Consider the following 16752-nt stretch of genomic DNA (forward strand, 5'->3'; position numbering starts at 1 on the left):
CCGCTGAACCTTGGACCAGGCCGTGGATAACAGGCCGCAGTCGCCAGAGGAGGCAGAGAGGCGGTCGATGATGAGGCCCAGGAGCTCCTGGGGAAGTTGAGACCACGGCCGGATTGACGTCGACGCCGGGAGATTCATCGCTAGCTACGGGGTCGTGCGTGGACCTCTTTTGTTACCGGGGGTACTCTCGGAACAACGACAGGCACCGCTCGGTAGCATATGTAGAGCTGGGATGTGTTGGGTTGAGTCCGAGCCGGAACGTCCTTCAGACTCCACCTTGTACGTACCATATGAGTGGGCTGTTGTTGATTCGTGGTAATTAATTCTTCACGACTGAACGATCTGGATTCCGACTCCCGGTATCTCGTTCGGACAGCTTTGAGTCAAAGTGCCGTATATTTTCACCGGATACACGTGCAGCATACAAACCTTCGTCCGCTTCGGATTGGATTCCGAGTCCGTTTTGTGCACCCTCGTCAACCAACGCCCCTCGCAAACCCGTCAATAAATACTGAGTAGTAGCGCAACTCTTACGAATCATCAACCACCAAAGAAAAAGCAACGGAAGTAGAACGCGGGACACACACGTGACGTACTAGAGCTAGCCGCAAACTACCCGTCGTTGTGGTCGATCCCAACGGCAGCGCACTTTTGCATGTCAATTCCATCGGGGTTGCTCGGTGCTGGCGGTGGCGCCATGATGAACCCGGAGATGATTCGACTAGCGGAGGAGCAGATGCGGCGCATGTCCCCCGACGACCTCGCCATGATGCAGCTGCAGCTCGCGTCCAACCCCGACCTGGTAAAGCTAGCATCCGAGAGCACAAGGAACATGACGCCTCAGGACCTCAAACTTGCCGCTCAGGAGCTGAACCAAACAAGGCCAGAGGAGATGCTTTCCATGGCTGAGAAGTTCGCCACTGCTAAGCCCGAGGAGCTCACCGCCATGAAGGCCCAAGGAGACGCTCAGATCACATACGCCACATCACGTGCCAAGACGGTAAAGCAGCATCGGAACCAGCTTCACGGCCGTGGGCGGTACACCGAGGCTGCTGCCACTTACAAGCTCGCCAAGGATAGCTTGAAGAATGTGCCGTCGGCAGCCGCGCATACATTGAGGGTGGAGTGCAGCCTTAATCTGATGTACTGTTACCTGAAATTGGGCAGGCTTGAAGATTACGTAAACAATGGTTCAGATGTTCTTCTAGCTTGCGATGGCTCCAGCAAGTTCGCCAAGGCGTACTACCGAAGGGGTCAAGCGTACAGAGGGCCGGGGAACCAGCTGCAGGCTGCCGTCACTGACTTGAGTAAAGCCCATGAAATCTCTCCCGAGGATGAAACCATTGACGAGGTCCTGAGAAACACACAGGGAAAACTTGCAGCTCAAGGAAATCTGCCAAAAGGAGTTGTTATTGAAGAGGTTGTAGAAGAAATTCCAACCTTCCAACCTTGGTCTTTGCAAATTCTAGGGGAGAGCCATGATAAAATAGTAGTAAAAAACCAATGGATGGACCAGTCTCCATCCACCAGTTCCCTGCCTTCTATAGCTGACATGCAAGAAGCCGTGAGAAAATCCTTGGAAGACCATGCCACGCGGCAAATGTTTGTGTCCATGATGGAGAACATGAGTCCTGATGTTATGGCGGACTTGAGTCAGAAGCTCAGCATGAAGCTGTCCAAGGAGGATGCCGCCAAAGGTCAACAAGCTATGCCTTCGTTATCTCCAGAAGGTCTAGACAGAATGATGAGATGGATGGGCAGAGCACAGCGAGGATTAGAAGTACCAAACATGATAAACAACTGGCTCCTGTCTGGCGGGAAGGGCTTGATCATTGCCATTGTCATGCTGATCTTGGCCTTGATCCTCATGCGGCTTGGATTTAGTGGCAAATCCACCTTATGGGTGTGTAGTCAATTAACTACATGGCTTTTTGCAAAAACAAATAAATACAAGTAACCGTTCATGTATAAATATTAGGAAATACTATAAGATTTAGAGATAAGTTATACTCCCTCCGTTTCTAAATATAAGTATTTGTAGAGATTTCACTATAGACTACATACAGAGCAAAATAAGTGAATCTACATTCTAAAATGCATCTATATACATCACAGGTTTATAGTTCTGGCACCTACACTGCTTGGATTCATCTATGTTTTGTCTTAGACATCCATGATGCTTGACCGCACCGTGTATCCTAGAAATTGGCAATGAATAATTATTTTTTGTTTGTTCTTCTATGATATGATTTATTGTACTCCCTCTATAAACTAATACTCCCTCCGTTTCTATATATAGTGCGTATAGATTTTTTTGAAAAATTCCAGTTTGTAGTGCTCATTTGCAGCCATCCCGTACTCTGGACCCAAATAGCCTTGCGCGGCGACGCACGCCTACTCGCATGTGGCTTCTCCCGAACTTCAACGGCACATGGGCCTGGGGTATTCTCGTCCAAGCTTCAGCCTCCAGCTCATGTGTTGGTGTGTGTGCCAATCCCAACGCTTTGGTCAAGCAGATAATGCTCAAGTTAACGTACTTACTCAAACATGATATAATAAAATAAAAGTAAGAAGAAACATTCACATGTGATAGAAGCAATACATAATGGGGTTCAACATCACCATGAGAATATCATAAGGCAGCATCATTATTGAAGATCAAGAAATCCTATCATTTTATTAGAAATGATAGCTATTTTTTATCCATATGGTACAAGCAGTTAGAGCTATAAATAAGAACATAGGTCCATGCTCAGTATCTTTCACACTCAAGGTAATCTTCATAATGCCAATACCAAATTTCAATTTTGTGGCAATAATAGTTGGAAAAAATTTCATAGAACATTTATTTCCAAAGAGCATAGAGCCTAACTACATGCTGAACCAAATGCCAATTTCCTGAATCAACATATAACTAAACATTCGTGTCCACTAACATCATGGCATGACCACACCAAGCCATAGTGGTAGTGGATTAACTTATTTACACTGATTTTATATGGTATAGTTGTAAACTATATTAGATAGATAGATAGATAGATTAGATAGATGGATAGCTCCATCCAGACGCCTTGTCATCTAAATTTCTTGCAAGGCTTGAAGCAACCAACTTGTTTTAGCGTAAACACCTAGTGATGCAAATAGTGATATAAAGAAATGACAGTACTATATGCACCTAGAATAATAATGGTTCAGTAAAAACATCTAAACTCCTAAGGGAGCAGTTTGTAGTCTCGCTTTCAGGTTTTTTTTAGTCCCACCTCCCACGGTTAATTTTGGTACCTCCTCCCACCTCTGACTAAGACATCACAAACCGAAAAAACCTCCTACTGGGGCTAGAACCCGCACCTATCCACATGCGACCCTCAAAAGACGTACGATGGTTAACCTGCGACAAAAAAAAACCTACGACGGTTAACCAGCGACGACTCCTATTCTCGAGCGAGGCCTCCCTTTGTGGCCGCCCTACATCCCAGGATCCTCGCCCTTGATCCAGGGTCCTGGATCAGGTCGCCGCCGCCCTCCATCCTGGTCGAGGTCGCCGCCGCCCTCCATCCTCGCCGTCTTGCATCCGCGCTAAACACCTCGACGATCCGGCGCGGGTCCTGGATCAGGTCAAGGTCGCCGCGGCCCTCCATCACTTCGCCGCCGAACACGTCGACGATCCGGCGCGGGTCCTGGATCAGGTCGCCGCCGCCCTCCATCATTTTGCCGCCGCGCTGAACTCCTCGCCCTTGATCCAGGATCCGGCGCCGATCCTGGACGAGGATAAGCGGACACGTCCAGGATCCGGCCAGAACACGTCCTGGATCTGAAAAATAGGTATACAAACCATCTCATACGTCTCAAATGCCATACAATCGCATCTCATACATCTCATAGCCCATACATCCATCGCGAGGCATACTCTCGCCCTTGATTTCTGTTCTACACAGTTTAGACTCAAGTACACATGTTTACAGATGGCAATTGGCAAAAAAAAATTCCAAGGGGTATCCTGCATCCTGCACTTGTATAAATATGGCAAAAAAGAAAACACAAACCTTACAGGACCCTAGAGTATGTTTCCACTTGTGCTGAACTGAAGATAGAACAAAAACAGGAGTCGTTCTAAGAAATTACAGAGATGTAGAAGATGTAGATGAAAGTGCCAACAATTTTTTCCAAGGGGTATCCTGCATCCTGCACTTGTATAAATATGGCAAAAAAGAAAACACAAACCTTACAGGACCCTAGAGTATGTTTCCACTTGTGCTGAACTGAAGATAGAACAAAAACAGGAGTCGTTCTAAGAAAGTACAGAGATGTATCCTAAAATGAAAGTGCCATTGCAGTATTTATGTATAATAAAATACAGTTGCAGTATATATGTAGAACAATAACCCTTCCAGAATGTCATCAAATAACTACCATTTCTGTCTTCATGATTTTTGCCATTCAATAGTTGCATATGGGGAATTAAAAAGCACGGTTGGCGAACATTCACCTGAAGATGACGTAACTACAGGTATGATGCAACCTACCATGTTTTCGTTTAGTTGCGAGACCTGAATATATGACAGGATGCAGGATGTCTTCCAGGTCTTACAAGCGGGAGAAGTGATGCAGAACACAATGCGAGCATCATACCCGTAGCTGAAATTGTTGATAACGTCTACTCGACGGAATCAGGTATAATAGTGTCCGGGGATTGGTTATAAATGTTGGTTCACATCCATTTCTGAAAGTGGCAGAATGCATTATGTGTTGCAGTCCTTACGGGCGGGATAAATGTTGGAGACTACAATGCAAACTTCATACCCTTACATGCAGGTATAAGACTGTGTCAAGATTGCTGCTAATGTTTCGTGCATACCGTATATTTTGTTGATTGCTAAGATATAGGGCGGGAACCTTCAGACGACGGGATTCCGTCGTATTCTATGTGCATAAGATTTGACAATCTTAAAAAAATGCATAGCAAAAATAATCAGTGCTGAACAAAGGTATAAGCATACCGAAGAATGGAAGAAGAAATGCAATGACAACAGTTGACGCCACAAGGCTCGTCCTCAGTATAATAGAGACGATTGTTTCGTTCAAAAATCCTTCAGGGCGCAACTCTTCTAAACTCCGAGCCAATTGGGTTTAACAACAAGGCAAATATGTTTATGGTTAAGGAAGAAGCTGTTCTATATGGAGTTAGGTACAGTGAAAATCAACATAATCCTAGAAACCTTGACATTACAAAGTTTGACGATAGAAATTCCAAAGGATACTTGGTGAAAGGGTTGATCACCTGAAACACCAAAAAAATAATGATCAATTTAAGGAAAGACAGTTACAATACCAGGAGCTAAGATAAAGTCGAGCATAATTCTTACCGTGGTCCACAGAGCAACTTTCGAGGCAAATGACTCTTTTGGAAGATTCAAAGTTATTTGCGACAGAGTCTTGTCACCAAACATGAGATAGCCAATAATAGCGAACGAGCCATATATCGCTGTGCAAACTATGAAGCTGCACAATACAATTATCCATACTTGAGGAATTTGACCATTACACATCAAACTAGCCAAGGTAAGACATTTGTTCATGCATACCATATGAAAAGTGCCTTAGGGAATTTTGTGCGATCAGACATTGATTGGTAGATATTAGGAAATACCGAATGCCCAGAGTAGCAGAAACCGTAAATACCAATAGCAAAGGGCATGCCACTCCACTTTACTGCTTCCCCGGTCTGATGGAACCCTACACCTTCAGTGGTGCCGACTAAAGTGACAGATATAAACACCACAAGAGTTGCAATCACACCACCCGCTGCGCAAGTAATTAAATCATGTTAATAGCTAACTAATGATGGTCGTAACAGAATTAATTAAGCAGGTTAGGAGTAGTGAGACCTGAAAGGTATGATAGCACTCGCAGATCTCGCAGCCATACTGTGGGCAGGACTACCAGTGCAGTTAACACTCCAAAGAAATGTTTACTGTCGACATGAATCCCAAACAAATTAATATTGACGTCAGGAAAGATTGATGTCATATTATCACCTTCCAGTATAATGAATTCCATGCAGTATGACTGCATCCAAAAAAATATGCATGAGACAAAAGTTTCTTTCCCAAGAAGTATACATGACATAAGTTTCTAAAACAGTTCAGTAATTTGCTTTGCTCAATAATCAAGGTATTAGATGGAAAACTTTGGAAAATCCAAGTCACGTTGAAATAAGCCACTTACATATAACTCAGTATACAAAATAATCTGCAAAAATAGAGTAAACATCAGTTAGTGTTTTTTCGCTTACCAAAGAAAAAATAATTTATGCATGAAGGTAAGACAGATGGGGTTTGATACTTAGATGCGCATTTTTCTCAGCCTAGAGGTAGGGGCAGCTAATACTGAAAATAGACAGAGGCCGGAGGCATTCCCTCCTTTTAAAAAAAAGTAAGACTGAAACTTCTGTCTTACAAGTCTGAAGTGGTTAGTGATCATTTAAAAAATAGGAATAGGGATCTAGAGATTAGATCGAATCAGCAGGTTTTTATTATAGCTTGTGAATTTTCAGATACGGCAATGATCTAGCAACTAGCAAGGATAAGGTTTATGGTAGCTTGTGATTTTTTCAGATGTGGCAGTGAGCCAGCAAGGATTAGGTTGTCAAACTAACACCAAGCACATAACAAAATGGCAAAAGAGGAGTGGGCACACCAGATATGTCTGTGTTGTTCCCAAGTGATACTTGTGCAAATAATTTAAGTTAGTTTATACCAACAAAGCGAATAATACCGTCCTAGAAAACATTCTCGAAAAAAAATACCGACCTAGAAAAATGTATGCATTTTCACTAATCAAGTCAGTATAGCATCGAAGACACAACCTTACAGCCAAACACAATAGAATATTGTACAGAAGCCAGGGCTTACAGATATGATCAAGCGGCCAATTCTTCCAAAGGCGGCCTCCCCGATGTCTGGATAGGTTGCAATACCGTCTTTGCTCTCGAAACAATGCTTGAGAAGAACTCCAGTATAACAGCAAATAATTGCAAAAACAGACAGAACTGTAAGACCAGCCCATCCAGCTTCATGAATTGTGAACGGAGCGGAAAGAAGGCCAACACCAGCGAGTACGTTAACACCTATAGAAAAGAAACATAGGACAGTCAAATATGAGCATATTTGTAGTTTACTGAACACCCCTGCTGCTCTATATTTGGATATTTGTAGTTACCATTGAACCTTCAGACGACGGGATTGCGTCGTATTCTGAGAATAATAAGGGTGGTACGACTAAGCTACGAGATGATACTCAAGGTATTCAGAGGCATGCTTATACAGCTTCCAAATCGACATCTCCCAGATGAGCTTAATGGGCTTTGTGGTTTTTACGCTTAACGTAATGTAGATGACAAAACTTTCGAGCAGCATGGAACAGTAGCTGTATTTAATGAAGAAACAAAAAACGTTGGCGAAACAAAGGAGCAGTTCAATGCACAGAGGCGTGAATCTTATCGGAAGAAAAAAGAGGAGGATATGGTCAGGTTACAAGAGTATAATCAGCCATCCCTTTCAAAGACTGGTAAGTATTTAAGCGTGATTTTGCTGACTAATCGTTATAGTAACCTGACTTCATAGATGTTCCCCGTGTTGGTTTCATAGATGTTGTATCATCATCGATACTTTTTTTGTTCTCTAACTCTCATACCTATTGTTAAAATGGTAGACCATAGGGATCTTATCAACGCGTGGAGGCGGGCATCTTATCGCCCTAAGAAGTCAGATGGTTTTATAAACCATCTAGACGATGGGCCGATTGTTCACCGTCGTACTCTATGTGATATCACAAATGTTCAACAACCTTCATATGTGATCCCTGGTACTTATTTGGGAGATTTACAATGTCGTTAATTATATGTGCGTATTTGACAATCATACTATTTGTGATTATGTTTAACTTCTCTTTGCTTTCTGAACGCCCGTGGTGGATAACTATAGGAACTAATGTTGGGGCGGATCATATGTTGGGGCAGCTAATCAAACCCACGCGAGATGATAAGCACAGGAAAGTTGATCTTCGTCCCCTTTGTAATTCAAGTAAGCTTATTTTATGTTACATCCTAGCATTCATGGTTCAGCCATTTTAATAAATACTAACCAAGCATGTTATATCAGATGACCCAGCTAGCTCGGTTGATACATCAATCTCGCATAATGAATCAACATATCCTCCTAAAGCTACGGGAGCGTCTGATGTAATTGCAGATGAAAATATAAAAGGTAAAATGATTGTGCTTTTTCCATACTCGTTTGCTGTCATGTTGTTTTTACCTTTCGCTTTTGAGATAAACCCATGGAAGACATCAGTAGATAACTTGAATGATAGCACAGAAAATAGGCAAGTAACAGAAGAAGAACGCAAACGAGACCGTAAAAAAGATTTGAGGAGAGCTGCATATCGGCAGAGAAAAGATCGGAATCTCCAAGATGAACATGCACAGGCCCTTATTTTATCTGGTAACCTCTAAAGGTTTTCACCTTTTTATTCAGTACCCGACTTCGTGTCTTAATGATTAAGTTTTCCGCATGTTTTCATCAATTTGTTTAACCAGCCAACCCAACTAGCTCCAACTATAAATCATTCTCGGTTGATGCGACGACATTTCATGCTACAACTACTGTCACATCTGGTCTCATTAATGACATGGAGGTACAAGGTAATCGATTTGTGCGTACTCCATCATCAATTGCTGTCATTGTTATGTTTTATTGTCTAATGTCCTGATCGAAATCAGATGTGGTCTTGAATAACACCCAAGAAACAAAGCAAAAAACCGACGAAGAACTCAAGAGAGATCGTAGAAACGCCCTGCGGAGAGCTGCTTATAGGAGGAAAAAGGATAAGCTTATCCATGATGAAAACATACATCCACTTTCGTTATCAGGTAAAACATGATCTATATTTTCACCATGACTTACATATCTTGTTTTGCTGCTCGTAGCTCAATATTCTTATAGCCACCATCATGCTCGATGCGTAGAGTTTAATGTTGCATATTAATGCACCATCATGGTTTTTTTTCCTATAGACGTCTTAAATAATATTGGTTCTAACTATGTTTTAAAATCATTACGAAACCAGCCAACCCTAATAGCTCCAGCTATATAGAATTCGAGGGTGACGCAGCAACATTTCCCCATTCAACATTAGATGCGTCTATTGTCACTCATGACAATGATCTAGCTAGGAGGCAACGTGATAATGAGCGGAAAAGAAATTTAACAAACGCGCAAAGGGAGCAAATAAACGCACAGAGGCGTGCAGATTATCAGCGGAATAAGGACAAGGTATCTGTTGATGTCAGAGAAACAGTGAATGAAAAAGTACGAGAGAAGCGAATGCAACGTCGCAAAAGCATGTCAGTGATTGAGAAGGGGGAGTCAAGTGCTCAGAGGAAGGCCAATTATGCCAGAAGAAAAAACACCCCATGCAGCGAATCCATCGCGCTCCCACGTCCAGACCTAGCAAACTCAACCTCTGAATGTCCCACTTTAATCTCTCGGGTCGCCGAAGATGATTCATCTGATGGCGACCCTCCGACGAACAAGACGAATTACATTGTTGGTATCGAAGGTATGAAATTGGTAATGTCACTTTCTTCTGCTCATTATCAGCAACCATCTTCTAACATGATGTTATCTACTGTGACATTCGCAACGACGATTGTCCAGAGGACATCGAATTTTTACAAAGCGGCATCGTGGGCGATGAGCCGACAGCAGCCGAATTGATGGATGATGAGTACTACATGTTTCGCAACGAAGGTATGGTCAGATATGAAGTAGGACGGCGTGCATCTATATCGTAGTTAAATTTTTTTTTGTAATTTTTTTTTTGAACGTTATGTTTCAACAAATGCTCGTAGGGTCCGATCATGACAACATGGATGATGATGAGGAAGGGAGCATGTCGTCTGCTATACCTAGCGAGGTTGATCCATTAGAATTTGTCTCTGAGACCGACGGGTTCTGCTGTCGCAATGGCCAGATCAAACTTAAACAACCGGAGCCAATCCCAGAGCTGATGAGGCTATGGTCAAGCATGGATGCAGATTCTAGACATTTTCGGGAGAACATACTGTTCTTCAACGGGCATTTCGCCTTCACAACCCTTGGCGTCAGCCTTGATGAGAACTACACAAACATGAAGTCTGGGGTGTACACATTCCGTGCGCACGGCTCCATCTACCACAATGTGCATTCGTTCGGGCCTAGCTCCCGTCCAGAACATCTGCAGTTGTACTTCTATGATGACGACCCAACCATAACTCATCGTAAGGTGGCCACCAAGCAATTAGACCAGGATGTCGTGAAGAAGTTAGTAGACATACTCAAAGAAAACCCGTACTCCCAGCAATTTAGGAGTTTGGGTGCACATAAGGACAACCTCGATGATTATAGGATAGACCTAAACACCGATAAGAGGCTTGACCAAAGAAGATATAATAGACCGTTGTCATCTGAGGTCGCTGCAATTTGGGTTGAGGGCAACGACCTAGCAAAAAGGTTTGACCGGAGGATAACACTTTGTGGTAACAACAACGAAAGGCATAGTATACGTGTGACCTCCGGAGCATATGACCCGTTGTCTTATCCCCTATTCTATCCAAGGGGGGAGCTAGGTTGGCATCCAAAGCTACTTAAACGTAATGTAACGGAGGAGGTTGTACTACATTCTCAACTGGTCCATGATGATGATGAGGATGCAGGTATGCCGTCTGCGTATCATTTTGCTACAAATAATATCTTATTTCTCGAATATATCCTCATTTTGATGGTACTCAATCATGTGCAGAGGGCAACAGCAGGTTGTGCGTCTCTGTCAGAGACTACTACTGTTACATGCTGCAGACCCGGCCTGGAATCTTCAATCCCATACTCTGTGGAGCACGCCTCTTGCAGCAATGGGCGGTCGACATGTACGTCAAGATTGAAAGTTGTCGGTTGAGGTGGTACAGGAAAAACCAATCGCAGATTCGTGCCGACTTGTATAAAGGAGTTGTTGATGCAATCACATCGGGGGAGACGCGAGCAAGCGTTGTTGGGGTACGAATAGTGCTCCCTGGAACATACCCTGGTGGCGACCGCGACATGAAGAAGAGGCATATGGATGCCATGGCAATTGTCCATACATACGGGAAGCCTGACATCTTCTTGACCATGACTTGCAATCCTAAATGGGAAGAGATAACGAATGAGTTGCTGCCTGGTCAGACGGCGCAAGACCGACCTGATATTGTGGCTCGTGTGTTCTACGGCAAGCTAGAGGCTATGAAGGACATGTTGTTCAAGAAGCATATCCTGGGTGTTGTTGTCGCATATGTATACGTAGTCGAGTTCCAAAAAAGGGGCCTCCCCCACACACATTTTTTGTTGATCATGGACTCTAAATATAAGCTTATCGTCCCGGAGCAGTATGACCGACTCATTTCCACAGAGCTCCCAGACAAGCATAAGTATCCGGAATTGTATGCTATGGTGGTAAAACATATGATGCACGGACCATGCGGTGCTCTCAACCCGAAGAATGTTTGCATGCAAGAAAACAGATGCAAGTGCAGATACCCACGGCCGTTCAATGAAAACACATCACAGGGGAAGGACTCGTACCCAATTTATCGGCGTAGAGACGATGGAAGGCGTGCTAAGGTCCGAGGGAAGATGTTGGACAACAGATGGGTTGTGCCTTATAACCCATACCTGCTCCGGATGTTCAATTGCCACATCAACGTTGAGGTCTGCTCCAGCATAAAGGCCGTCAAATATCTTTACAAGTACATTTACAAGGGCCATGATAAGGCTTCTTTCAGCATCGACCATCCCGACGCCGATGGTAACATTGATGAGATCAAGAGATATGTTGATGCAAGGTGGATCACCCCTCCGGAGGCTATGTGGAGGATATTTGCCTTTCCACTTTGCGCCAATTACCCACCTGTCTTGCAGTTGCCTCTTCATCTCCCGAATATGCACAGGGTCGCATTCAATGCGCAGGCTGACTTGAAGAATGTTGTCGCCTCCGAAAATAATTCAAAATCCATGTTAACGGAGTATTTCAAGGCTAACCAGGAACACCCTCAGGCTAGGCATATATTGTACAAGGATTTTCCCGGAAGCTTCACGTGGCAGAAGAAAAAGAAGTTTTGGAAGCCGCGGGTCGAGCGTTTTCAAATAGGTCGCATCGTGTCTGCCAATCCTGCCGAGGGTGACCGATACTACCTGCGTGTGTTGCTAAACCATGTTACGGGCAAAAGATCCTTCGACGACTTGCTCACCGTGGACGGCGTTCTATGTGGGAGCTTTAGAGAAGCTGCTGAAAGGTTGGGACTCATCGAGGCAGACAACACGCTCGACAACTGTCTTACTGAGGCTGAGCAGTGGGCGATGCCATGTTCTCTTAGGAGGCTCTTCGCAACCATCTTGGTGCACTGCGAGCCAGGCGACGTGCGTGGTTTATGGGATAGGCACCTCGATCCTATGTCAGATGACTATCGTCGATCACGCACGTCCCCTATCGAGGTGGAGCAGATGGTGTTGCTTGACATTAGGGGTATGTTGCAGTCCATGGGTAAAGACATTGTTGATTTCGCTCTTCCAAGCATAGATGATGCGTTTGACCCAACCGAGGGTGAGGCAAGAGAGGTCATCGAGGAATCAACTGTTGAGTTTGACGTGGATGATATTAAATTGGCATCTTCCCTGAACTTGGAGCAGAGGGCCGCATACGACGAGATACTAGCGGCTGTTGAACGCGGTGATGGGGGTGTATTCTTTGTTGATGGCCCTGGAGGTACAGGGAAGACCTTTCTATACAAGGCGATGCTTGCCAAGGTGAGGAGCGATGGCAATATTGGTATCGCTACCGCGACGTCGGGCGTCGCCGCTTCTATCATGCCTGGCGGCAGGACTGCCCACTCGAGGTTCAAGATCCCATTGAGTTGCGAGGATGGAGCCTCGTGCAGCTTCACGAAGCAGAGTGGGACCGCCAAGCTGCTTAGGATGGCCTCATTGATAATATGGGACGAGGCCAGCATGACGAAACGACAAGCGGTCGAGGCATTGGACAATAGCATGCGCGACATCATGGGAATACGCGACCGACCCTTTGGAGGAAAGACTGTTGTTTTTGGCGGGGACTTTAGGCAGGTGCTTCCGGTCGTCAGAAGGGGGTCGCGGGGCCAGATAATTGATGCAACCCTACGAAGTTCTCATCTATGGAAGGGTATGCGGCAGCTTCGGCTCATCACCAACATGAGGGCTCATAATGACACGTGGTTTGCAAATTACTTGCTAAGGGTCGGCAATGGCACTGAGGAAGTCGACGATCAAGGAAACATACTACTCCCTGAAGACATTTGTCTGCCGTCTACAGGCAAGGTTGACGACCTGGAGAAGCTTATTCACCACGTGTTTCCGAGTCTAGATGACAACATGTCTGATTCAAATTACATGACATCTCGAGCAATCCTTTCCACGACAAACGACAATGTCGACAAGATAAACATCCGCATGATAGAGCGTTTTCAGGGAGATGAAGTAATATACCATAGCTTTGATAGTGCGGAGGACGACCCATATGGCTACTACGCTCAAGAGTTTCTGAATGGATTGACTCCTAACGGTCTTCCTCCGCATGCACTCAAGCTAAAGCTGAACTGCCCTGTCATACTTCTAAGGAACATTGATCCAGCAAATGGATTGTGTAATGGCACTAGGCTTGTTGTTAGAGGTTTTGAGAGGAACACCATTGATGCAGAAATCGTGATTGGACAACACGCTGGCAGGAGGGTCTTCCTTCCTCGAATACCTCTCTGCCCATCTGAAAATGACATGTTTCCGTTCAAGTTTAAGAGGAAGCAATTTCCTATAAGGCTTAGCTTTGCTATGACCATTAACAAGGCTCAAGGGCAGACAATCCCGATTGTTGGTGTCTACCTACCCAATCCCGTGTTCTCTCATGGTCAACTCTATGTTGCTTTGTCTCGAGCCACTGCAAAGAGAAACATAAAGATACTCATTCAGAAGTTGAAGCCGAAGGAGAAGTCCAACAAGCAAAAGGACAATCCAAAGAAGCGAAAAAGACCAATCGTGTCATTACTAACCTCGATGAAGAACATCGTCTACAAGGAAGTCCTTACAGGCTGAAGTCCGGTCTTAATAGACCGGCAGGTTATGTAATGACACAACATTTACTCTTGTGATGGTCAAGATTTATTGTAATTCGTTTTTTTACATATATCTTTTTTTTATTTGGTCAACATTTACTCCTTACAGGCTTAGCTTTTTTATTTACATAAAGTTTGTGTAGCTTTTCAAGATATATTTTGCATATGTACATCTAATAAATAATAAAATGGTAGCCTGCGTACATGCAAATATGTTCAAATGCCCGTGCGACTCTGGAGAATGTGACAATGCACGTGTCTGATCGCTGAAGTGTGCAATCTTTGGAAAAAAGATTGATTACTTGTATTTTCACGCGTCTGAACTAATTATTTATCAATTCAGTTCAAGTTTCATTTTTATTTTTTTGCATTGGTTCATGTACCTTCATGAGTTTACTGCGGATCTGAAAGAGTTCTAACCTAAAAAATTGTACAAGGCTGCATTAATCTAGGACCTGGCGTGGATTGGTTCAGAGAGCAAGCATCGTTCTGCAGTATCTTAAGGACGCTGGTTGGGCTGAGTGTGGTCGACTTATAGGTTGCACCCAGCCAAGACGATTGGCTGTGCAGGTATCAACTGTTTAAATGTTCATCAAAATGTGTATCCTTCTCTAGATGGCATGTAATACTAGGTTTCTCTTTTTACCTTCTGATCAGAGCATGCACCAGATTATTCTTTTGGGTACGTCCCTAGCAACTAGCATGGCGAGTAAGGATCTTAGATAATTATCTAGAGCAAGCTTCTGTATTACTTATGGATATTCTGGTGCAACATGAATCAAACCCGGGCAACATGAATCTAAGAAATGAATTATTAGAGATAGATAACTCCTAAAAGATAAGCTTGGAGGACTTTCGCAGAGCTCCCAGCCACGAAGATTTATCCAGCTTCCCCTTTGTGACCTAGCCGTTTGTGACAGGGTTGCCATGTGGTAGTGGCCATAGTGCCCAAAAGTGTGTCTGTAACAGGAGACTTCATCCTGCAAAATTATTCATGTGCTCCGGCAGTGATTTCTGACATCCTATACGGAGCAGTCAGCTGATAGAACCATATCTGTACTAATTAGAAGATGGTAGCTGAACATTTTGTTTACTGCATTGGTATTACTAATTTCCAAATGTTTGAATTTTTTTACAAGGTAGGGGTTGCGTTCTATTTTACATTTGTTGTCAATGTATTTTTTATGTAATACTATGTCACTACTATATAACACTGATTTTTAGCGTAGATATCCATGAAGCCAGCCTCATGACACTTGACGAAACACGTGCGTAAGTCAATGGTGTTGTTCAAGCTAGGAACAATGGAGGCTAGAAGTATCTGTGTACACAAGTGCACAATTTGTCTTAGATATAAAAATGTATGAACGCTCTGCATGCAACATTTTGTTGCTAATTGTCACATTATGAAGTGTTCGCTTATGTCTTGGATGTTTAATAATATGTGATATTCAATAAAAAAATCTATTTAACAGTGTTGTCATATTTCGGAGCCATATACTGTGAAGTTCTGAACTATATATTTGATGACCAAACTGTCAATAATGGACTTCAAATGGTAACCTGTCTACTCTCATTTGAGCTACACGTATGAATCTCTTTCAGTGTAGGTTCAAATTTTTTAATATACAGTGCAGCGCAAAAAGGAAAATACGTTTACCTTGACAGATGCTATCGCATGCTATCATGCATTATGACATTCCAAAGATAATATAATTAATTTTGTACATGGAATCAAGGATTGCCGTATGCCCGTGCGTTGTGTTTCTTTCTACACACGGAAACAATAGTTCTTCAAGTGGCGCGGGCTTTTTGATCGTGGTGAGGAGGACAAAAACAGAAGAAGAAAAAACGTTGTGTTTCTTTATATTTCTCGGACGCCCGTGTTTGACGTATATTTGGGAAATAAATTAATTGTTTCTTTCTATATATCTGGAGGCAAAGTTTGGAAAGGAGACATAAATTAGGAAATATATAATCCGGCGTTGATACATTTGCCGGGTGGAGCATGCAACCAAAATAATTTTATTCCATGTTTTCCTATAGTTTTTGTTATGGAATATTGTAACTACGGAAGGATATGGGCCACCTTCCGAGTACATGCCCACGATTCCCCTCCGACACTCATATATATGGTCCGGCTGTGAGTCCACCGTTGTCCACTGCCCCCTCGCTCGCTCGTCCTGGTGCTAAGACGACTTTCTGCCCGTGCCAATGGCTGCAATGCCGATTTTTGATGGAGTGAACGACGCAGTCGAGTACATATACAACTACGTCATGCTTCCTCAGTCGAGGAGCAGTTAGAGTTTGTTCTGGCAGCCCTAAACTCTATCTATAATTTATTTGCAATTGTTAGCTGCAGATCAGTACCATTATATTATGCATTATCGGCTTCTTATTTTAAACCCGAGTAAAAATATGTTCTTTCACCTAATCCACGTCGATGAGTTGGTCACGTTCATAAGTTGTTGCATGCATGCACTGGTTAGGATCATGCGATCCTTTCTAAGTCCATAAGGTTCTTAAGATCTAACGTAGTGGTT

The 16752-nt window shown here is 43.6% G+C and overlaps 3 protein-coding genes and 1 long non-coding RNA gene across 4 annotated transcripts; 3 read left to right on the forward strand and 1 right to left on the reverse strand.

The window, feature by feature from the left end:
• Window positions 1-697: 697 nt before the first annotated feature.
• Window positions 698-1957, forward strand: LOC109758051 (outer envelope protein 61-like). Its single transcript, XM_020316892.1, has one exon. The coding sequence runs from the start codon at window positions 698-700 to the stop codon at window positions 1955-1957; it is 1260 nt and encodes a 419-aa protein (XP_020172481.1).
• A 2972-nt stretch (window positions 1958-4929) lies between these two features.
• Window positions 4930-7199, reverse strand: LOC109758050 (amino acid transporter AVT1A-like; the record flags this gene model as incomplete). The annotated part of the gene is made up of 7 exons (XM_073506732.1): window positions 4930-5125; window positions 5241-5278; window positions 5364-5499; window positions 5583-5802; window positions 5886-6066; window positions 6226-6249; window positions 6912-7199. Coding segments are annotated over 7 exons (1068 nt in total), but the record flags the coding sequence as incomplete, so codon positions are not given.
• Window positions 7200-7911: 712 nt separating this feature from the next.
• Window positions 7912-8901, forward strand: LOC123497306 (uncharacterized). Its single transcript, XR_006670969.2, has 3 exons — window positions 7912-8081; window positions 8160-8701; window positions 8780-8901. It is a non-coding gene; the product is annotated as an uncharacterized lncRNA (long non-coding RNA).
• Window positions 8902-9401: 500 nt separating this feature from the next.
• On the forward strand, window positions 9402-14189 carry LOC120973325 (uncharacterized). The gene is made up of 5 exons (XM_073506733.1): window positions 9402-9618; window positions 9717-9809; window positions 9911-10550; window positions 10656-10753; window positions 10840-14189. The coding sequence occupies exons 1-5, from the start codon at window positions 9402-9404 to the stop codon at window positions 14187-14189; spliced, it is 4398 nt and encodes a 1465-aa protein (XP_073362834.1).
• Window positions 14190-16752: the final 2563 nt, after the last annotated feature.

This window comes from Aegilops tauschii, chromosome 2 (genome assembly GCF_002575655.3).
Source record: "Aegilops tauschii subsp. strangulata cultivar AL8/78 chromosome 2, Aet v6.0, whole genome shotgun sequence".
NCBI classification, from domain to species: domain Eukaryota; kingdom Viridiplantae; phylum Streptophyta; class Magnoliopsida; order Poales; family Poaceae; genus Aegilops; species Aegilops tauschii.

What these genes read in the sequence shown, in the direction of transcription:
- LOC109758051 (XM_020316892.1), top strand. Translation starts at nt 698, where the DNA reads ATGATGAACCCGGAGATGATTCGACTAGCGGAGGAGCAGATGCGGCGC.
- LOC120973325 (XM_073506733.1), top strand. Translation starts at nt 9,402, where the DNA reads ATGTCAGTGATTGAGAAGGGGGAGTCAAGTGCTCAGAGGAAGGCCAAT. An exon ending in GGCAACGACCTAGCAAAAAG is followed by an intron (nt 10,551 to 10,655) that starts GTTTGACCGGAG and finishes ATTCTATCCAAG; the next exon opens with GGGGGAGCTAGGTTGGCATC. An exon ending in TGATGATGATGAGGATGCAG is followed by an intron (nt 10,754 to 10,839) that starts GTATGCCGTCTG and finishes AATCATGTGCAG; the next exon opens with AGGGCAACAGCAGGTTGTGC.